Below are 23,482 nucleotides of genomic sequence, written 5' to 3' on the forward strand. Positions count from 1 at the left end.
ACTTATTCATTCCTATTTATTATATTCTCGAGAGAAGGTTCAGTATGTACAGTTATGAATATACAAAAGTCAGATCACAGATCCTGATGTGAGCTGAAGCTCAGGGCCGACATTAGGATGTTAAGGAGTTTAGAGCTAGAAGAGAAGCCGGAGGGGCAAAGCCGCTGCTGTGGGAATACTTACGACCCGGCACAGACCACAAACACAGCCATCACAACCAGTACATATTCATCATATAAAACACAGAGAAGGAGGAGAGGGAAGGAAGTGAGAGAGAGGATGGAAGGAAGGATGAGGAAGGGAGGACAGAAAGAGGGAAAGAAAAAGTATAGAAAAGAAGAGACAAAGAATGAAAACTAGACCAGGAAACTCAACCAATGACGAGTGAAGGAGTGAGAGGAAAAGGGGTCCAATTAAAGAACTAAAAAACTGGTACTAAAGAAACGAAGAGAAAGCGGTCAGAAAAAGCAGGAGAGGAAAAACAGCACAAGCCACATTTACAGAGAGGGATGGGGGGCAATTAGAAGTACTCAAAACGAGCTGTACAATCAGTTACTGGCAAATATGACTGGAAATATTAAACATACATTCTCAAGGGAGGAAAAAAAAACAATTCGATTAGGGAGGAGGGCAACTGTTAATGGGAGCAATTTAAACCAAGGAAATATTACATTCATCTGGAAATCAGTAAAAGCTGGAATAATTTAGGATATTGGTATGTTCAGATGTGTCTCGTGCCCTAAACGAGCTGCAGAGAGAGAGAAAAGCTATAGACTCTATAATGCTCGCACGACCAATGTCCAGTCGAGCATTACACAGTCGTGAGGACAAGAGGGAACCACACATCTAAACATACCAATCTGTCCAGAAACCTTAACATCAACATTCATGTTTACATTTCACACTGAAGAATCTCAACCTTATCTGAAGCATAATTACAGTATGTTTAAAAAAAAATAACACAAAACTCTGTTTAAGGCTTCGATTAATCTGAAACAATCATCGCAATACTGGAGTAAGAAAGCATTTCATTATTTATGCTTGTGGCGGCTCACAGTGCCCACTTCCCAGCGTCCAGCTCAGCTCTGGATGCGAGTTTCCTCTCATGTTTTCATCTTTTTCATCCCTCGCTTAGCTCCAATTATGCATGACTGCAAGGACAAAAAGAGAAATCTGGTAATGAGATACAGAAGGTGAAAGAGATTTAAGATAAAGAAGAAAGGGGTCACAACATTCTTCAGAATTCTCAATAACAAACTGGCTCATTCACAGGAGACCATCAAAAAAAAACAAACAAACAACAAAAAAAAACGAAAAAAGTGGTCAAATCAGAATCTGAAATATTATAAAGAACAAACAAGCAAGTTAAACTCAGAACAGGGAACAAAGCATGAAACCAAACCAAAATTTCTTGTTAAATGCTACAAAACAGGTTTGCAGGCAGATGGAGACCATCTACACTCTTAAAGCTAAAGCTGCCACGAAGGGTTCTTTGAGCTTCACCATAGAAGTACTAGGTTTCCTAAAGCAGTGGTTCTCAAACCAGTCCTCAGGTCCCCCAAGACAGTCCAAAACTGGGCTGGAGCAAAAATGTGAACCATCTGGGGGGGTCTCTGAGGACCAGTTTGAGAACCACTGCCCTAAAGAACCATGATGGGAAGATGTGAGTTTGAGAAACCTTTTAAAGCAATGGTTCTCAAGCTGGTCCTCGGGTCCTCCAAGAGCATCCAAATTTTTCTTCTCTCTCTACGTGTTGTGAGCTGGGGTTGAAAAAATGTCCATCTGGGGAGACCCGAGGACCAATCTGAGAACCACTGCCCTAAAGAACCATGCTTAAAAGATATTTGTGAGCCAGAGGAACCTTATAAAGTAACAGTTCTCAAACTGGTCCTTGAGGCCCACATTTCACTCAGTCTCAACTCCATATAGAGCAAAAATGTGGACCATCTGGGGGGGGTCTCTGAGGACCAGCTTCAGAACCACGACTGGACGAGATTTGAGTGTGAAGAACCTTTTAAAGTAATGGTTCTCAAGCTGGTCCTCGGGTCCTCCAAGAGCATCCAAATTTTTCTTCTCTCTCTACGTGTTGTGAGCTGGGGTTGAAAAAATGTAGACTATCTGGGGGGACCCGAGGACCAATTTGAGAACCACTGCCCTAAAGAACCATGCTTAAAAGATATTTGTGAGTCAGAGGAACCTTATAAAGTAACAGTTCTCAAACTGGTCCTTGGGGCCCACATTTCACTCAATTCCAAGTCCGTACAGAGCAAAAGATTTGGACGATCTGAGGGTCCCTGAAAACCAGTTTGATAACCATTGTTTAGAGGGTTTCCAAATACCTTGACATAACGTAAAGGTTCTACACCAATTTCTACCAAGTTCTACCTTGAAACTTCAAATTATGTGGAGGTTCTTTAAAGTTTAAAAAGGTTCTTCCAAATCAAGCATCTTACTTCCAGAAATGGTTCGCTAAAGCAGCGGTTCTGAAACTAGCCCTAGGTTTCTTGCTCAATCCTTATGTGCTGCAAGCTGGGTTGGAGCAAAAATATGGATCATCTAATGAGGACAAGTACTGTTCTGAAGCAGAACAGTACTTTATGCTTCCCATAAAAAAAAAAAACCTTTTTTAATGGGAAGCATAAAAGCATTACTCTATGGAACGATGCAAAGAATCCTTTTGGCAACTCTACTTTTAAGAGTAAGTACTGAAACAAAACACACCAGTTAATATGACCAAACTGCTAATAATGCTATTAAAGCCAAATAAAGAAAAGCCACTATTTCAAAAAATACCATCATCACTGCACCGATTTGAGAGAAATGAGTTAAGCGTCTATCCAAAAAAGGGTCTTAACGAGTGTGGAAACAGTACTTAAACCAAATCTTTCTCTTGTCTAAAGGTTTTAGTTGCTCCTGAAGTGACAAGTTAAATCGATGGTGTTTTTTAGGGAAGCTGAAGATGTGAAAGTAAACAAACAAATCAAAAAGCAATAAAATAAAATGAAGAGAAAAATGCTGATGAAAAAAAGAATGGGGGTATGATCTGAATTCCTAAAGCACACAAGAAAAAGATTTGGTGTTATACAATACAAACTTGGAGGGGGTTAAAAAAAACAATTATCAAGCCTTTTGCATTACTCTTATCACTAAGCACAGGAACAGGAAATTCATGGACATATTTAGTAGCTTTTCAAATGTACAACTTTTACATATTCACATCAAAAAATATGCACCAAGTGCCCAAAGTTAGAGTCCATTTAAAAAACTGCCTGCATCAGATCAGAATCACACTTACCATTGTAAACAGGGAAATTTGCTCATCTAATCTGTACAGTATTTACATTACCACAGAAGTCAATGCTTCACCTGAAGAGGAGTTGGGGATACAAGAATGGGAACCATCTCTGCTTAGTTTCTGACCACAAGCGTTCGTGCTACGCCTCAATACTTTGCATCAAGCTCTGCCAATACTGTTTCAATTGCAAAACTAGAAAAATTAAGGGTATCTTGTGTATAAGTCTGTATTCTGCTGACCCTGAGACCAATACTGCAAAACACAGGAACTTAAGTGTCTTTAAAAGGATCTTCACCTGGAACTCTTTCAGGTTAAACAATGGTGGGGAACAAGCCTAGCTCAAATTCACGAGTTGTACTCAAGCTTTCTAGACCCATTACAATCATTTTTTCAATTTACGGACAATTTGTTCTTTGGTAGACACTCATTTTTGGCAACTGAATTTAGTGTCTGCTGCTAAGCAAAACATTTCTCGACAGAGTCACCATCTCTCAGATCATATTAGACAATATACTTGACTTTATTCTGCATGGCATCCAATCAAATGCCAATAAAAACCCAGTAGAACATCTCCTGCTGTTCAATCTTGCTCCTTCCAAACAGCGGAGTCTCTTTATTTCTTACCAGCCATACATACGTGCCCAGGGTCACGGTGGACGCTGATGAGGCAAGATCACACAAGAATACAAACCCATACACACTGCCAGCTCCTGATCGGACAGAAGCAGCAGCCCACCACAGAGACGAGATGAGACAATGATGCTGTCGCCGCCATCTGGTGGAACGCGCTGGAACTGCACTTGCCACATTCTGAGGCTGCCTTGTTTTGGTTGACTGAAGCGCCGTCATCCATGATGTTGGGTAACTCCGTAATATCTGCATGATGATGTTGAAGGGGACCTTAATCTTCAAGGTATAGCTGATGTTGGTCTTCCTAAGTGGCCCTAAGACTGGAACAGGCTGCAGAACTGCACTGGAGATAGCTCTATATCCGCACGACTCAAGTCTTTCGCTTGGTTGCAGCCGATTCACTGAGCTATGCTTCTCTGGGTGTTGAATTTAGTGGATTCGGTGAAGGCCAGATTCTGGTGTGTGCATGTGTTGACGTGGGGGGGTAAACTGAGGGGTTTGGGGGCGACGTGGAAAGGTAGAGGGCTTTGCTGATGAGGCTTTGAAGCACTAACGCTTGGCCAGAGTAGGCTAACATCCTGCAGACGCCATCTTTCTAAGTCCATACCTTTAGACTCTGAAGATACCAACTTTTCCGAAGCTTCTCCGATATTCGTACAATGCAGACAACAGGCATACAAACCATCCTCTTCACACCGGGCTCAGCTCTGTGATGAAAAGCAAAGCAAAAGTTCATCGAAGGAGACTACTTTGTATGGAGCAGAAAACTTCCAGCAGGCGTCTTTGTCTTGACTAGACGATCAGGATGCTTGGAAGATGAAGAAAACTTCATCAGAGGCTTTTTTTTTCTTGACATCTTTGGTTTTGAGGGCTTTTCTCTTCACATGAGCTTCTCTGAGGCTGTTAGCTTGAGGGGAGAAAAAAACATGAGAACACAGAACACTGTTAGCTTCAAAATGATTTTTGAAGGCTAGGAAACGGGACACCCAGAAACTTCCCTTCAACCTGTCCTAAAATCCTCTGACAGCTGAAGATGGTCTACACCTACTGAGCCAATGAAGGCGCTTCTACTGTGTGTGGGCAAGTTCTCTCCTAATGTTTAAAAATTCTGAGGTTCCAAGTGTGTGTAACTCAGCGAAAATCATACTGTGGCACTGGCAACTAAGTTACTGTGTGTTTACAGTCCATTTCTGTGTGCAAGTCACGCTCTATAAGAGTTATAAGAATATAAATATAAATCTAGTCATTGCTATACAATATCATCTCCCTCTAAACTGAGTTTGGATGGCTGTGCTGAGCAGATATATGGTCCCTTATGTCTCGCCTATCAAATTATCCTCCCCTTCCCTGTCCCTTCTATGAAGTGGTCAGACAAGCTGAGCTGGCTTTGCAGTCTATCTTGCTGGGGTCTGAGGGGGTAAACGTAACCCCAAGCCCAGTCAGAAAGGCCAAACATGTATCTAAACAAGGAAAGGCCAGGCTGGACTGCACATACTCCACCGGCACAGAGGGCCTGAACCTGTGGAAGAGCAGAAGAAGACAGAGAGAAGAGAAAGAAAGTCAAACATATTGTAGGATTTTCCATACATATTATTGCCAATCATATAAGTGCCAATCACTGTCTCGGTGCAAAACTTTAGTTGGGCGAGACCAGGGGTCACCAATCTTATCCACAAAGCCCTGGTGTGGCTGCAGACGCACACCTGATTCCACTTGTTTAATCAGTTGTCCTCAAGTGAAAACCTGCAGCCACACCAGCCCTGACATGGACAGGTTTGGGACTCAAAACCACTAACACTGCAACGATAAAATTGCCAAATTATCAACACCTACTGTCCCATCTCAAAATTCCAGTCTCTCCCTGTAATCTGCACTCACGTTTTGAAAATGGCCCCCAGCGCTAACTTCCTCTCACGCTCCACAAACTTGTCAATGAGGTAAGCAGCCATGCGTGGCGCTCTTTTGTACAGCTGGAAGAAGCGGTGGAAGTTTCCAAGCGCCCAGGCAGCACGGAGCGCGAGAGCATGAGACACGCACTCATCCTCGCGGAGTTCGGGGGTGAGGTACACCAACTCGGTGGTCAAGTCTGAGAGAAAACAGGGAAACTGATGAGGGCTGAGCGCATGACATACTGCATGGAATCTTAATTTAGTCACGATGGGTGGAACTGGTTAGTACCAGTGTGAAATACAACAATGGAAAAGCTGACACTGCTACACGGTACTGACTGCAGTCAGTGTCAAGTGGTCTTATACAGTTTTGACAAATTAAAGAAAAAAAAACAGTGAAGTGTCTGCCAGAACAGATTCAGCGCACCTTTACATGGATTCTACATGTCTTTGGAACTATAATGGATGGATTCTTGCCAAGGTATTCAACTGGGTTAAGATCCAGTGACTTCAGACTTCATAACATTTTTTTTTTCATATCATTTTTACATTCATCTTTCCCAGAGAGCTAAACGCTGATGTCACTTTGGTGAAAGTTCCATTATATATATCCATTAAAATATCCTTACAGTGTAAATATCTTTTATAAAAAAATAAGAAAAAAACAGCTTTTATTTATTTATAATCCTTTATATTGTTAACCTGTGTGAAGGACAGAGTTTATATTTATCTTATTTTTATCTATTTTTTTTAGTTCTGTATATAAAGTAGCAAGTAACTATATAATTAAGCAATTAACAAGGTTAATTACTTGCTTGTTAATTCTCTTCTCTTTTCTTGAGTGCCTTGCTATCCCTTTGTTGCTGTAACACTGAGAATTTTCCCACTGTGGGACTAATAAAGAATTATCTTATCTTATTAGGAAAGAGTGACTAGTTGAGCAGTCTTGAAGCTCCTGGCACAATTTATTCAGGTTTTTTTCTTTAATTTGTCACCTGTCTGTATACAAGGAATTGTTAAGCAAGAAAAACAGGAGAGGCTGGAAAGATTGATGCCTGAAAAAAAACTGGCAGACGAGACAAAGTACCTCCAGAGTTTTTAGTGAAGATGTAGTACAGTAGTCTGTAGGCGGTGAATTCTCCCACGTTGCTCGACGGGCAGTCCTTATAAAGTGCCTTCAGCTGCGTCTGGCACTGGTTGAACTCCTCGTGGTCTCCCTGCCAATACACAGCGAGCACAACAGTCACGTTACACTCAATGTGAGAACATAGCTTGGACACAAATTTACTCTCATCTATGAATGAGAGAAGACAACATACCTTCTCCAGTGCAATACGCGCATGCGTCTCGTAGACCTCCACCGTGAAGTCCGTTCGCACACCTTGCACCTGAGAGGAAGATTTAACATCAGAATACGAAGACAGAAACAGAAACAAAGCAGCATAGAGCTTCGCATTTAGGGCTGTAAGGAAGTTACTGAGCTTTACTCACAGTGAGGTCCTGTCGTATTGATTTCATCTGTTCACAGGCGTACTGGTAATCCTGATTAGTCTTCCAGTGAGCCTTCACTGCAGTCAGAGCCTTTTTCAATACCTGAAACACAACAATACACCACTGAGCGCACACTGCATGAACAATCCTAATGTGTACCGCCTTTCAATACAAAAAACTCTTCACACAGGCACAGAACAGCCTTCGCAATTACCAGAACAGCTGACTGAAGCATTGTTTATTTAAGCAAAAGAGCTCTACAACATTCATATGTTATACAGGGTCATTCAGATATTGCAATACACTACAGATGGAACTTTCAATGACCGTAGTGCTGTGACAGGACAAACTAGAGGAAACAGCAGGTGGCATGACTTGAATTTTTCAAATAATAGTTGATATTCAACTTAAAAAAAAAAAAAAGAAATCGCTAGTTGAAACTCATGCTTCACAAAATACACAAGAACAGTGAAATGTTTTGATGCGGCTACGCTAAGACACTTACAGGAACAGGTCTGACTGTGGAAGGGTCTGGAGCGCAGGTGAGGCGCAGGTAGTTTTTGGTGATCTCCTGGCAGGTTCCCACAATGGGGCAGTCCTCCCAGCTGAGCCCCTCTTGGGTGCCATTTGGAAGGTCGAAGGCGTTGATGTTCAGTACCAGAGGCTCAGTGCGTTTGGTGTGGAAACGCGCAGCTCGGCTTTGCTTCTTCGCCTCGCGGTTCGGGTCGTGGAAATCCAAGCCTGCGTTGCCTCCCTTTCGTTTCTTACCAATGCCACTACCAGGGTCATCCATGTTCCTAACAAAGGGTGAGAAGAACACAGGGTTCAACAGGACGACTGAAACTGCACAGCCAGTCATTGCCACCCCGGAGACTGTCATATCTATTTTTACATGCAACTTAACCTCGGCTTCGAGACTGATCTATTATGGAAGCAGCTTTAACACATTGTGCCTTGACAGCAATGCCTACAGTAACAGCTAAGAACAAAATAATTAAATGCTGTATAAAGCATAAGCAGTGAGGGCTCCAGACTTGCACTACAGTTTGCGAACTTAAAACCTCGTTAAGACAAATGTGAAGCCAAATCGTTCCATCTTGGTCACTAAAATGGAGTAAATTGTTCACCTGCGCCCTCGGTTTCCTTTTCCTCCTCTTCCTCTGCCTCTCTCTCCTCCTCCCCTCCCTCGATCTCTTTCTTCCCCTCGGCCTCGTCCGGCCCGCTGTTGCCGACGAGAGACAGGCCAGAGGTCGCTGGACATGCTGCTATCTGACTGGGAGCCAGAGTCGCTGTGTGCATAACACAAACCTCCAATCAACCACAAGCTCCATCATCTCTCCAGAGATTTCTGTGACTGAAAGCTTAGCTTGCAGTGTTATTGTCTATATGCCTGTAGGTTTATTACCTGCGGCGGTGTCTACTCCTGTCTCTGTGACGGCTGTGAGGGGAAGGCGATCGTGACGAGGAACGGGAAGAGCTTGAGGAAGGGCTTCTCTGAGAAAACACATTTCTATAGTTACCCAGTCTGGCCCCGCCCCTGCCTCGGGTGGCTCCACCTCGACCACTGGCGTTCTCCTGCGAGCGCTGAGGAATGGCCTCCCAGCGAGACTGTCTGGGCTTCACGCTGCAGAAAAAGAGTATGATTAATTTCTCTTCTTTAAAAGTATGACATAGGAAAAGCAGCAATGGTGGGCGATACGGCCAAACCAAATATCATTATTATTCACGGTACACAATATGTATCAGGACATTTCGCCTGTCCTAAGAGCAAGTTGGAACAGACAAAACAAAATCAGCAAAACAGAAATGCCACATTTCAAAAGGGACATCTGAGTTGTTGTGGAACACTTGCAAAAATAAGCTATTTAAGAAAGAAAACAAATAAGATAATTATAATGAGAGTATTATAGTCCTGCAACCTTTCCATTAGGCTGGTATACACTGACTGTTTAATGGCTCTCCATAATTGGTCTTAATCTACTTTTTATTAAACATTCAGTAGTTTAGTTTTCTATAAATACTGACTATAACCACGGTACAATGTGAAGACTGTACTGTGATATAATTTATCGTAACAGCAATAGCCCTGTCATATTACCCAGCCCTAAATGAAAATGCATAACCACAACAGCAAAACAAAGACATGCAACTCACTCTGGTAGTGGTTCTCGTGTCCAGTCAATAGTGAAGGCAGAGCCATCTTGCAGCCTACTCTGCAGAATGTCTTTCAACACCTTCTCTGTGCGGTCTTTGTCCTCTTCTGTCTCGCAGGCCGCAAAGCAACGCTGCACATATTCCTTCATGGCCTGAGGCCAGTCCTGAGGGCTACATACAAAACAAACCACATCTTTAGCGCCCCTCTCAGCCCACTGAAGCTTTTACCACAATCCTGCTCTGTGGATGTTTTGATGAATCAAGGTATCCATAATCACCTGACAAATGCAAATATTTTGGCAAAATAAAAGTATTCTTTTCAGTGCAATCTTCAATTTCCTATCAAGAGTTAACCACTGTGTTTTAAGTATACCAAAAGGCATATTGCAACAGGTGTAGACTCACCCTGCCTGAGCAGCTCCTGCAGTGGAAGTTGTTGCTGCTGAAGATGCTGAGGTCCCGGTGGTGGCTGCCGTGGAAGTAGCCAAGCCAGGCGGCTGTTCGCCAGGGGGAAAGTTCTGATTGGCCATCACATATGGGCGTTTCTGGATGTTAAACTTCACACCACCAGTTCCAGGAGCCTCTGTAGGTTAAGAAAAGATTAAGAGTTCTCCAAGCAGTAATAAACCAGTCTGATCATTATGGTCATTATTATCGTAATCAGAAGTGCTAGCATGTGCATCATCTAGAAAAAGTATATCACAGAAATGTACAGTATCTCACAGTAAAATCATTTTTCATGAATCCTTGGCCTGGACACTAAGCGGTCTGCTATTCATTATTACAGTATGGGGCGGGGGCAACACTGCACTTACAGCAGCCTCAGGTACTACCCAGCCTTGCAATACAATCATGATATGGTATATTGTCCATTCTGTGGAGCCCTAATGAACTCAAACATACTTACGTTTCATACGGTTCCACAGCTGCTGACCACCCTTGTTCATATTTGTATTGTTGGGTTTCTTATTGCCGTCTCCTCTGCCAGCTCCTCCATAGGGGCCCTGCCCTGGACCCAGCTGCGGTGGAGGCGGGTAACCCGGAGGCTGGTAACCCTGGTAACTTGGCCTAGGCTGCCCATGATTATAGCCCCTCATGGGGTTGGAGTCAGTGGGGCTGTAGGGTAGGGCACCGTTTGGATTGTAGGGGGTTTGGGAGGGGGGTGGGGGGTACTGGGCATTGGGTGGGGGTGGTATGGGCGGGGGTGGTGGGGGAGGGGGCTGGTCAGATGAGGTGGGGCTCTGTGGGGGGGGCTGGGGTACAGCGGGTGGCGGTGGCTGGGGTTCAGACGAGTAACTGGAGGACTGCTCCTCCATCATGGGCATGGCCGGAGGCTGAGGGGGGGATATTAATACATTACATAATAGGTCAATACAATGACCAAACAATTCATGCTTTCTCACTGCTAAAATCATCATCTTTTAGACTACTTGGACAATAACACTAAAGATGGAACTTTTACCACAATATAGCAAAAATTTAAAAATGAAGGAAAAAAAAACAACAATATATAGAAAAGCAGACATTTTGGCTTACCACTGCATATACAATATTCTTACTATGTGGACAATATCATGAGATACCAAAAACAAACAAACAAATAAGATATACCAAAACAAACAAACAGATTTTGGCTCTTCACCGTATTAAAAGTTGTCTAGTACCGGTAGTATTAATTATTCTTTAGCATATACAATGTATACCACAAACAACCCTTAAAAAATAATAAATAAATATTAAAAACAAAATAATATTTTTTTTTAAACATCAATGTGGTGTGATTTTTTTTTACCTGTCCAGTAGGGGTTGTCGGTGGTATGTAAGGTCCTGGAACACCATACTGAGCCGGGGGATACCCGCCTCCATACTAACAAAAAATACACAAATATTCTAGGTCAGCATATGTTTTGCCCCAGTTTATTATGGGGTCAACGCAATCAACGCAATTAAAATTTACCGGAGGCATAGGGTAGTAGTTGTAGTAAGGGTACGCGTATCCTGGGTACTGTTGCTGGTTCTGTGGGTACCATGGATAGTACTGTTGTTGTTGTTGTTGCTGCTGCTGCTGCTGCATTGCAGAAGAGTCAGTCACTGCTGTCTGGTACTGCCCAGCCTAAAAATTAAAACAAAATATCATTAATCCCACAGAGTTCCCATCATCCCATTCACATCATAGGTGTATTTCTGATATCACTAAAACAAACACTACCACAAATCATTGATAACATAAATAAAATTACAATAATACAATAATAGCCAAGTGATCAGTTTCCACTGGCAGCCATACATGGCACAACCGCCACCATGTTTCACGGATGGGCTGTTTTTGCTCTGGTTCATGAGCAGATCCTCACTTTGATCACACTTTCTTCTTACAGTTACTCTGCTACAGGTTAATTATATCATCTGTCCCTAAGACTTTACAGAACTGCTCAGGTTTCACAGCATGTTCTACGCTGCATATTGAGGTAAATCCTCCAGACTTGTGCTATTTTTTTATTTATAAATGTCGTCCTGATTTATTTACAGTTGTCTTTGACATCTTTATGCCTACATCCTGGATGGTGTTCTAGACCTGCCCAGAAGTTTTATTTTCAGGATGCAAAGTATTCTTGTACCACTGAAAGTATGTTGTTGCTTCCTAATCTACCAGGCAGTTGATTTTCACAGCCCTAATTTATTAGTTATGCCTTTGATGATGGTGGGCAATACAGGGTGATTCAAAATGATTCATCTGATTACAAAATGATTTATTTCACTCGTAAATCATTACAGATCAGTGCAGTAGACTTTAAATGGTTTAATTGAGCATAAAGTTTATTATGTAATTGTACAAGTGCTCAGTATGAACCTCCTCCAGCTGTACAGACAACATCAACACCATAGTCAGATTCATCCCATACTGGATTGAGCATGTCGGGTGTCGCTGCACTCACGGCTCTTTCAGTGCGATTTCGGAGATCATCCAGTGTTGTGGAACCAACGCCAAACGCTCTGAGCTGCTGGAGCTTCACTGACCACGAAAATCACGCTGCACAGTTATGACGGATTCACTCTTATTGAAGTGGAGAACGCAGAACGCTTTCTGCTCAGGGGTCGCATCTCCTATGACCCACTCTTTCAATTGGTGTGTGATTGGTTCCTAGGCGCCTTATGGTTGTAAAAATATGGCGTGTTGAAATCGGATGAATCTTTTTAAATCACCCTGTTTATAATTTTTGTCATAAATGATGTCTCAATACCCTTTTCTGAGCAATCATGGGCTTTGTCACCACTTCCAGAATAGTGAATAACAACAAGTAAACTAACTAAACCACCACCAACTGCATAGTAACAATTAGCTGACTGGGCGTCAACTCATTATGCCCATCTTATTTTATAATCCAATAATTGGTATATATATATATATATATATATATATATATATATATATATATATATATATATATATATATATATATATATATATATATGTGTATTTTTTACCAATTATTGGATTTTTCCTACTTCCTGTGCCCTTTTTTACAGTCGTATTGCTGTTTTTCTGACAGGTATTGTACTTTCCAACAATTAAATGCCATGATACATACTACGTACAACTAAAATGTCTTTAACTATTGTGATGTTATATTTTTACCATACTGCCGACCAGCTTAATAGCCTTGGCAGACAAAAGCGACTTAAGACACAAAAGCCACACTTAAAATAAGATCTTTTGTTTTGAACGGAATTAAAATAACTCATATCCTGAGTTAATGTCCTGAGAAGTGATATTGCTTAAGCAATCAGTCTCTTATGGAGAAGTTGACCAAATGGTTTCGCTTCATTAGCAGAATCAGGCAATCACGCTCACTTCTGTAAATCTAACATTAGCATACATGACACAACGACCATTTCCTATTTATCAAACAATGTGAGAGCCAATATTAAACAATTTGCTGACAGAAGACATAAGTACTATTAAGTATGTTGTTTTCCACTGCTTCTTCAGGCAAGTCATGTGGTTGTCTGTTTTTTTTCCTTTTCGGTAAAAAAAAACATTGGTGCAAAAGTGCTTTAACTTCAAATAAAAATATGTGAGAGTTAACCAATGCATTATAATATATTGTAAGGCACAATGCAACTGCCTCAAGTAGCAACACAACATGATCTGGATTACAAAAATAACATTGCCATGATTTATTATACGCCACTAAATATATTAAAACATACAGGTTAATCAATAATATGACTTAGTTAAAGATTGTCCTGCATTATTCTGAGCGAAATCATTTCTGTTGGGACATGTTAATGCCTTGATTCACCAAAACTCCCACAACAATTGGAACTGTGATTGGTCAGGATGGTCATGGCACAGAAAAAGAACTAAAGAAAATAAAAACAATTTCAAAAAAAAGTTGAGATGTGATAATTAAATATTCACAATCAATCTGTCAGTAGAGCACAGTTTAACTAAGACTAAGAAAAATCTAAAATCATTTTCATCATCAGATCAGGTTATCAGATTTTGTAGCCCCTTAAAATCTTTACTGGCCACAAAATGTTTATATTGGTTAGACTTTCCAGTTTTTGCTTTTCAATTTTAGTGACATTTCTGCAAAATACAGAGTGATTCAAAAAGATTTATCCAATTTCAAAGGTCCATATTTTTACAACCGTGAGGCGCACAGGAACCAATCACATACCAATTAAAAGAGGCGGTCAGAGGAGATGCGACCCCTGAGCAGAAAGCGTTCTGCGTTCTCCACTTCAATAAGAGTGAATCCGTCATAACTGTGCAGCGTGATTTTCGTGGTCAGTGAAGCTCCAGCAGCTCAGAGCGTTTGGCGTTGGTTCCACAACACTGGATGATCTCCGAAATCGCACTGAAAGAGCCGTGAGTGCAGCGACTCCCGACATGCTCAATCCAGTATGGGATGAATTTGACTATGGCGTTGATGTTGTCCGTACAGCTGGAGGAGGTTCATACTGAGACCTTGTACAATTACATAATAAACTTTATGCTCAATTAAACCATTTACACTTTACTGCATTGTTCTGTAATGATTTACAAGTGAAATAAATCATTTTGAAATCGGATGAATCTTTTTGAATCACCCTGTATATCTGATAGACAATGAGCATTACCTCAGTGATACAGAATCCATGAAACAGTGGTCGTCCTGTTTGCATTTAGTTTTTAAAATGAACTATTTCTTGTGCACTTTATTTATCGTATCCAGAACCAGACAAGGTTACATCATTCACACGTTTTGAAATAAGCCTTAAATCCATGAACACATCAATAAGTTTCCTTTTTGCAGGTCTGGTTTCCATCTGGTTAATGTTCACAATACTGATTAAGGTTCCCTTTGGTTTGATAAGAGCAACCAGAACTAAAAGGTCCAATCAAAACAGGCTTTATCAAGTTTCCATTGTTTTAGCATACAGTACCAGGTCTGAGGAAGGACAGGGTCATTACGTTTATTAATAAAAACTTCTGATAATCTGATCCAATTATATTCAGAAAACATTGCTATATTAAATTTGACCAATATCACTTTGCACCAATTTGCATACTGCACCATGACTGCAACATGCAAATATTGACCATGATGTTCAGTATTGCGAGAGCTACCAACAATGACAACAATAATTGTGCAGCCCTGCTATTCCCATGATTAGCCTAACCTGTGAGGTGGTGCGGTTGGCTGGTGACGTCTTGGTGGAGTTCTGGCTTTTGCTGATAGAGGCCAGGGCCTGTCGGGCCTTCTCCCACTCTGGGTTTTCATGCACAGGAGCCTCAGATGCAGAACTGCCTCCATAAGCCCTGGAGATGAAAGATGAGCCACAGTTCATTTAACAGTGTAACCTCAATTTATAATTAGCATCTTCAAGCCAGTTTCAGCATTTTAAAACAAGACCCTGATCTACTTAACCCTTCTGCTCAAACACACGACGCATTAAGATCACTTTACACACATGGATGTTGCTAACGATGCACGACTTCATTTTAGTACATTAAATATCCCAATAAAACAATGAGAATAATTAAAATACCAAATGTTGACAAAAACGCAGACACTAATTAGAATAAAAAGGTAGTAATGCGCTTTTGGACTCAGCTTCCTGAATTCTTACCATAAATATCATGATTTGGGCACAACTGAAGCAGGATTCATAGAAATGTTTATTAAAAGCAAGCTCAGCTTCAAGTTAGCTCAAAAAAACAAAGTTAGGCCACGTTTACGTAGCAGGTAAAAGCGGCCCAAACCTGATCTTTTTCCTCATATGTGACATAGAGCAAAAAAACGCATCAAATGTGACATTTTCAATTCCGACTTAAGGCGCTTTCATATGTGGTACTGAAATCTGATAGGTATCCGATCTGTGGAAATCCGACTCAGTCTGAACAGCCAGATCGGAATTCATGCGACTTTTACATCAATCCTACTCGACATTCGTCATCATATTGCCCTGCTGTGAGCTCAAACATTTAGGCTGATGTTTCTGTACGAAAAAAAAACCATCGCAATCTCTTCGTGGTTGAAGAGATTTCGAAAGAAATGGCCATAGAGGAGCGAGGCGGCAGCGTCCGAAAACAGTTCAAAGTGTGAAAGCAAAGTTTAAAGAATCCGAGGACGCGAACCAAAGAAGTGACCGCGGCTGAATAACACGCCTTTTAATGCGAGCTTGAACACATCCTGGGTGATGAGCCGAGCTGTCAGCCATCTGAACTTCATGATGGCTCCTGTGATGCTGACGAAACTGAATCCTTTGGGAGCGACGGGCCTTTGTTCATAGTCAGGATTGATCTCTGGACGAGCCACGTGAAGCATTGTCCTTGGCGCATGCGGGTCAGTTTGGGAGCTGCTCTGTTCAGACTAAAGTCACATACAGGTCACATTTAAAAAATATTGTGAACAGCCAAAGAAAAAAAAATCAGATTTGGTGAGAAAATCAGATTTGGGCCACTTTTACCTGCTGTGTGAACGTAGCCTTAGAGACAAGTCACAGACAGGTTTAAGCTACTATGTCCTTATGGGAATATCTCAGAATCATACTGGTATCACCAGATAACTGCACTGAAGAAAATCATCAGCATCGGACCGATTTGACTGATATCTGATGGTGTATTTATTTTACTCTGGAAAAGCAGTGTTTAGGCGTTTACACAGAATATCTCCATTTTATTCAGTTTACTAGATTTGTAACCTGTAGAAATAAACGTTACTCTTTTTCTGTTAATGCAGCTGGATTTCACCTTCTGTGTTTTCAAAATGTTTATGTATCAGTACCAGCACATATGCAGATTGCATATCAGTGCTTGCTTTGCAAATGTATGTGCTAATAAACCAGCTTGCACGTCTTTTCTGCTCTAATGCAGCTAAAATATACTTTGCCACTAGCTGGGTGTCTCCAGCCAGCTTTAAAAAGGAATTGCACCCATTTAAAAAGAAGCGTACCAAGCCAGAACTATCCAGTGGTGGTGGTAGGAAATACATAATGCTTCCTGATTTCTGAGACAGTATTTTATGGTAGATTTCAGATTAAACTTTGTCCTAACACCTATTTTCAGAGAACTATAAGCAGAGCACTGTGTACTTTCACATATACACATGCACACATGTACGTTCACTGGTCAGTTTGAGTAATAAATAAAATGTCTACATTTGCATTTAAGATTTCCTGACCCCTGGTTCCTGTCACCACCACAGTATCTGAGTCTCTACTATCAACCATTTCACGCCAATATAAATAACTTTGTTTACATCGTAACCACTGATTTATGCAGAATTTTGTTGATGGATTTTTCATTTAAAATGAGGTGTCTTAACTAAATAAATACATTTATCGTGCGATCTCCATGCAATTTAAGTTGTGGGCAACTCGTAAAAATACGGTTTAACTGATAGCTTATGTTGGCCAGCACTGCTAAAGATAGTAACTTGCTAAGAAGCTATACAAAATGTTTCTTCTGCTGAGTTTCATACTCAAATGCAGATTATTTTAATCCCACCACTTTATTACCTTCACGGTGCACCTGAGCCAGCTTTAGACTACACCAACGTTAATATTTAACAGGAGTTATAACAATTTATTCTTAATATTACTGCCTACTTACCCCCAGATAAGGTGATTTAGGCTAGAGGTGGACAACATGGCTCAAGGTTATGATACACGGCGTGTCACGATATTTATTATTTCTAACATCTGATAAGTTATAACAGACAAAACAGTGCCACATTTTTAAAAATACTACAAAAACTCCAAATCCAATTACTTGTATTCAGGATTTCACACACTGTCCTGCACTAAATCCAATTAAACAGGACTAATGATGCTCTCTTCGTAATAAAACACAGTCGGGCGTTGCTTTTTAAGCACTGATGATATCCAGGATATGCTAGAAGAAGCATACTGTGACATACCGATGTAATTTATCACGATAACAACAAATATTGTCCTATTGCTCAGCGACAATATATGTGACCTGTGTTTTTAATCTAATATGGAAGGTGAATACGAAGAGAATATGATTGTTATTGTGATAAATTGTGTCACAACACACAATACAACACGTCAGTACTTGAAGATAACTGACCAACTGCATGTTTCTTTACAAAAAGAGCAAAATTAGTCCTGTTTAACTGGATTTTGTGCAACACAATATACCACATGCTTAATACAAATCATTATGTTCACAGTTTTTGAAAGTACTTGCACTTCTGATTCTTTTTTCGGTTCCAATCGATCATATGTCTGAAAAAGAAATATCGTGATATATCGTGCATCGTGACTGTATCTTGTGGTATCGCTAAATCACCCACCTCTATCTGATGAGGCGATTTAGACTATCAAAATACACTACTGTATTAACTTGCTGTACTTTTAACGCTGGGGTTATTTTCTGATGAGGTGATTTGGGCTATCAAAAAATCCTGCCTGCAGTTTTATGTAGAGCGCTACCTGTAAAAACGCACTAACGTTACTGAAGGACATTTCGAGAAGGACTGAACCGAGCTGCTCACGTCCGGTAGTGAACAGTCCGGTTCAGCGAGTCAAACCCATCTAGGGCCGGTTTGTGAAGCAGCGGTGACGCAGCCCGTCTGCAGACCTCCGCCTCCGTCCATCAGTCTTTTCTAGACAGGGAATATAATCTTACCAGCTCGGTGTCGGGGCCTGCTGCGCCGCGTTCGTCGCCATTTTGGTGCCAGAGTTTTCAGGCCGCTCTGAAACCGAGGCGGCCGAGCTGAGCTAAGCTAAGCTAAGCTAAGCTAATTAGCCAGTTAGCTTTCCTCAGACAAGAGAAGCTCCGCAGCTCCGGCTTCTACAGCGGGAGACGGAGTTTTTCACCTTCGCCGAAATAACACAACACTGCAACACGGAGAACAGTGTAAACTGCTGGATGGACCCGTTTCAAACGCGAAACTAACTGATATTTAGGCCATAACCGAAAAACGGATCCAGAGCTACGGCGGTTACTGCGAGTCAACACCTACTGCAAAATGGTCGCCGGTGACTCGAATGACGTCAACGCGTCCTCTTCTCTGATTGGAGGAGAGAAATTTCATAATTTTCATTTTTAAATTCTATGTATATTTCTTTTTTTCTATACTGCATTTATTTTTTTAATCTAGTGATTACTTTTATTACATTTTTAATAATTATTTTTAATTTTTTACTATCACTGCTGTTATTTCATTACTATTATTAGTATTACTAATGTTTATTTTATGCGAACTCATTTTTATTTATTTTCCCACACTTTTATATTCACGTGATCTCTTTATCTCTTTTTTCTTTTAGTCTTCTGTGAAGCACTTTGAGCTGCATGTGTGTATGAAAAGTGCTATGCAAATAAAGCTTATTATTATTGTTGCTGTTTTGTTGTTATTATTAGTATTATTATTGTTGTTGATATTATTATCTACAAATCTTGGCACATTAATACAGTACACTTCACAACTGGGGCCTCATTTAGCCCTTATATGCTCAAAATGAAACTTTTATCGTCTTTTTCAAGAATGATTTAAGAAAATATGCAATTGACCATCCAAAAAATGTATAGACCTATCTCAAGCAATCATTTTTCATTTTTACAAGGTTTCTTTGCTGAGCGTGCATGGAGTAACAGCGTGAAAGTCACAAGGATAATTATGTTAGCCTAGAATTAGCAAATAGGCATGCAAATAAAACCTTACATATATAGATATATAAAACCTGTGCATATATACACATAAATCCACATATGCGTATGCGTATGTATATATGTATAAATATGTATATATATATGTGTGTATGTATATATATATATAAAAACACCTGCACATAGGTTGTTGTGGAGGAATGTGATCGTGAACATCAGATACTGTTAATTAAAGAAATTATTAGCTATGTGTGTGTTGTACATATGCGTATGGTGAAAAAAGTGTCATATTTCAGAACACCGTTGGGCCTTTTTGAGGCCTCTGTGTAGCCTAGCTGTCTTAAAGAAGATTAAAGAATCATATAAAGGCAAGAAAAAGAGATTATAGCACAGACTCACATGGTATAATGGACAGAAGTGTTGGAAAGCTCTGTGGAGTTTGTAGAATGTTCCCGATGTTGAGAATCGTCCTGAGCTGCCCTCACTGATGCAGCAGTGAACAGGACGGAACTGGAAACGCTTTAATAAATACAAAACAACAGGAGCTTATGGGCCATTAGGACGTTTCTCAGGCCTCTTTCCCTGCTGTAAAACACAGCTCGGACCAGCATGGACCAGCACATCGGCATCCAAAACACAGCATATGCTGGTTTTGCTGGTGACCTGCGATGCTGGTCTGTGCTGGTTTTTCTAGCAGGGTTGTTTTGTCTGTACTGTCAGCTACTAATACTGTACTATATTATACTAATTCAAAATGATACAAACCCCAAAACCTAAAGGAAACTGGAAACAGTAGAAAAACACTACACACAAAATACAAATGGTTCTCCAAGGGTTCTTTAGTAAAGAAAATGGTTCTATGTAGAATGATGAACACTTGAAAAACCCTTTGCATGATTAAAGGGTCCTCTGCATCATGAAAGCGTTCTTCAGATTGATGGAGAATGTGCTGTAGATGGTTCTATGTAGATGTTTTTTGAAAAGCACCCAAAAAGGTTCTTCTACTGTTACAAGCTCAACATTGTAACAATAGAAGAACGCTTTCATGATGCAAAGAATCCTTTCATCATGAAAATGGTTCTTTGAGTGTTCATGGTTCTGTATAGAACCGTTTTCTTTACTAAAGAACCATTAAGGAACCATCTTTTTTAAGAGTGTATGTTTGATTTTTTACCTTATGACCTGTTTTTTTTTACTGGTTTATATCTTTATTATTATTATTATATTTTTATTTTTTGTAAATATACACTCATTTCAAGTATGATGGCTGCAACTTGCTCCAAAAACTGTGTGATATCACTTTCCTTTTAACAACACTTAATAATGGTTTGGAGAATTAATGGATCCAGCTTTGAAAGCAGAATTGTTTGTCATTATTTTGTTATACGAGTCTTCAACTGTGCAGCCATATGAGGCCTTCATTTGCATTTTGCACACATTTTCGCTGGGAGACGGTGATGGACTGCAGGCAGTAGGTCATACTGGGTCCTAAAACCACATTGACAAGTCTGTGTGACCTTAATAAACATGTATATGCAGTTTGAACAGGTTTTGTTGATGTATTTACAGAAATAAATTGGGTGACTATTGACTTCTAGTGTTTGTTAACAACTTTAGCTTGGTAGCTCCAGCTCTGAACTTAGGAAGCAAAACTTTGCCTCCAAATGTGTCTTGGCTGACTGACTACATCTGGGGTGAGTGTAAGATTGGATAAATTTGATTTTTTACCAAACTATTCCTTTAATTTAATCTGTTACTGTTTATTTGAATGATTTTTAATGTTCATTTATTCAACTTTATTTTCTTTTGTTGCTGTTGATGGGCTTTAATGTCTGTCTGTAAAGCACTTTGAGCCATTACCTGTATGAAAAGTGCTCTGTGAACAAAGATTATTATTATATTTCACATTAACCAGATTTCAATACAGAAAATTTCTAAATAAAACTGTTATGGCTGAAGAGACAGGTGAAGAGAAAGATGTTCAAGGCAGGTACCTTTTAATAAAAGCTCTAGCAGGTCACAGAGTGACTCTACTGTGTTTACATATTTATATTTGTATATTTAATCACAACTCAGAGCAAAGGCAAAGTGATGAGCTTTAGGAAGTCATTAATCAGTCATTCACTGCTCCACTTTTCCACAGTCTTCAGGTAAGTGAGAGACAAAGTCTACCACCATTTGATCAAACCAGAATACGCAAACCTCAATTCCAAGGAAGACGAGACGGTACAAAACAGTACAAAACACAACATTTATGTTTTATTAACTTTATTCTTGCTTTTCTGGTAAATATACACTTAATCCATGCTCCAAAAAAGTTGAAATGAGACTATGTTTACCACTGTGTTATATCACCTCTCATTTCAACAGCGCTTAACAATTGTTTGGGAACTGAAAACACCAACTGATCCAACTTTAAATGTTTTATTGATTTATTTACCTTTATGTAACCAGGAAAATCTCTTTTACAGGAGTGTCCTGGCCAAGACAAGCAGTGGCATACAATAAATTGTCAATAATTAACAACCCCCCAAATAAATAATTTAAAACACTGACAAACAGTTTTACCCACTTCCACTGTTTAAAGAATGTTTCTAAAACTATTCAATGACACAAGTTCCTGAGGTTTTAAGTCTTTCTGTACAAATTCCAGCCATAGTGTGGCATAACTAGAAGCTTGTTGACCTAATTCAGTAAATCTTAAAAAGATAATAAATACACAAATAATTATTTTTTCAGCCATTATGCCATTAAGTTTTTAACTGCACTACCAGATGGGACCTTTGTTGTCATGCACTTCATAATGCAACACATTTTCAATGGGAGACAGTTCTGGAGCCCAGGCAGGCCAGTCTAGCACCCGCACTCTCTGAGCCATGCCATTGTAACATGCTGAATGTAGCTTAGTGCCGTCAACATGGACATCCCTGAAAAAGACGTTGTCTAAAAGGCAGTATATGTTGCTCCAGAATGTGTCCAGCGTTAATGGTGCCCTCACAGATATGCATGTTACCTACCAATACTGCCCCACTATGACTTATCCTGGCTTTTGAACTTTACACTGGTAACAATTTGGACCATACTTTTCCGCTTCAGCCTGGAGGACACAATATTTGCCAAAGTATTCCTAAGCGCATGCGGTGATATCCATTACAAAAGCATGCTGGTTCTTAATGCAGTGCTGTCCAATGTCACTGAGGGCATTCAGTTGATGATATTATGCATTGTAGAGGGTGAAATACCTCAAATCTTTGGAATTGCTTGTATATATATGTATGAATATGCATGGTCCTGAGGTTTGGTGCTTCAGAGCCTGTCCTGACCAGTCACTGCCCAAAAAAGGATCTTGCAACATTACAAAGTTCCAAAACACTCCAGCAAAACCACAACACAGTGGCTCCAAAAAAAGAAATGGGAAGTTCTGGGATACAGCATTTCTATGATAATGTGCAGGCGTGGACCAGAATTCCTTCAAGGTATGCACTTACTTTACCATGCCCCCCACAGATGCCTTTGTCTACATGATTGATGACGGTGTTTATGAATGAACTTTCTAAACTGTGTAAATTCAGTGTTATTTGTTCGATTAAAAAAAAAATACTGATGTTCATACATCTATATGGCAAAATATGTCAAAAGACTTTTTTTTGCATGCTTTCTGGGTTGTTTTTGGACTGTGTGGCACTTCATATTTCAAGTGAGTACATGTGGAAATTTAATAAGTAGCAAAATATGGATTTAAAAAATTTGACATATTCTAGCATATATGGATTCCCTTATATGCAACTTCTATAAGTCATATATGGACGTATATGTGACATTTATGCCAACATGTTTGAAATTGGCCATTTTAGTCATATATTAATGCATGCAAACATGTGTATTTAACAATAT

The 23,482-nt window shown here is 40.1% G+C and overlaps 1 protein-coding gene across 1 annotated transcript; it reads right to left on the bottom strand.

Annotated features, from left to right (window-relative positions):
* leng8 (leukocyte receptor cluster (LRC) member 8) lies at positions 1–18,961 on the bottom strand. Its single transcript, XM_036595328.1, has 15 exons — positions 18,605–18,961; positions 15,130–15,268; positions 11,417–11,572; positions 11,252–11,326; positions 10,367–10,793; positions 9,865–10,042; positions 9,460–9,630; positions 8,711–8,929; positions 8,433–8,594; positions 7,811–8,102; positions 7,306–7,407; positions 7,134–7,202; positions 6,902–7,031; positions 5,804–6,011; positions 1–5,444 (listed from the first exon to the last, which is right to left on the bottom strand). The coding sequence occupies exons 1-15, from the start codon at positions 18,643–18,645 to the stop codon at positions 5,282–5,284; spliced, it is 2,532 nt and encodes an 843-aa protein (XP_036451221.1). The 5' UTR covers positions 18,646–18,961; the 3' UTR covers positions 1–5,281.
* Between the last annotated feature and the right edge of the window lie 4,521 nt (positions 18,962–23,482).

The sequence above is a fragment of the Colossoma macropomum genome, unplaced genomic scaffold (assembly GCF_904425465.1).
Source record: "Colossoma macropomum unplaced genomic scaffold, Colossoma_macropomum, whole genome shotgun sequence".
Lineage (NCBI taxonomy): Eukaryota > Metazoa > Chordata > Actinopteri > Characiformes > Serrasalmidae > Colossoma > Colossoma macropomum.

Coding starts and splice junctions, on each gene's coding strand:
- leng8 (XM_036595328.1), bottom strand. CDS start 18,645: ATGGCGACGAACGCGGCGCAGCAGGCCCCGACACCGAGCTG. Junction 11,573..15,129: donor CCAACCGCACCACCTCACAG/GTTAGGCTAATC, acceptor TTTAATTTTTAG/GCTGGGCAGTACCAGACAGC. Junction 8,930..9,459: donor ACACGAGAACCACTACCAGA/GTGAGTTGCATG, acceptor CTTTTTCTGCAG/CGTGAAGCCCAGACAGTCTC.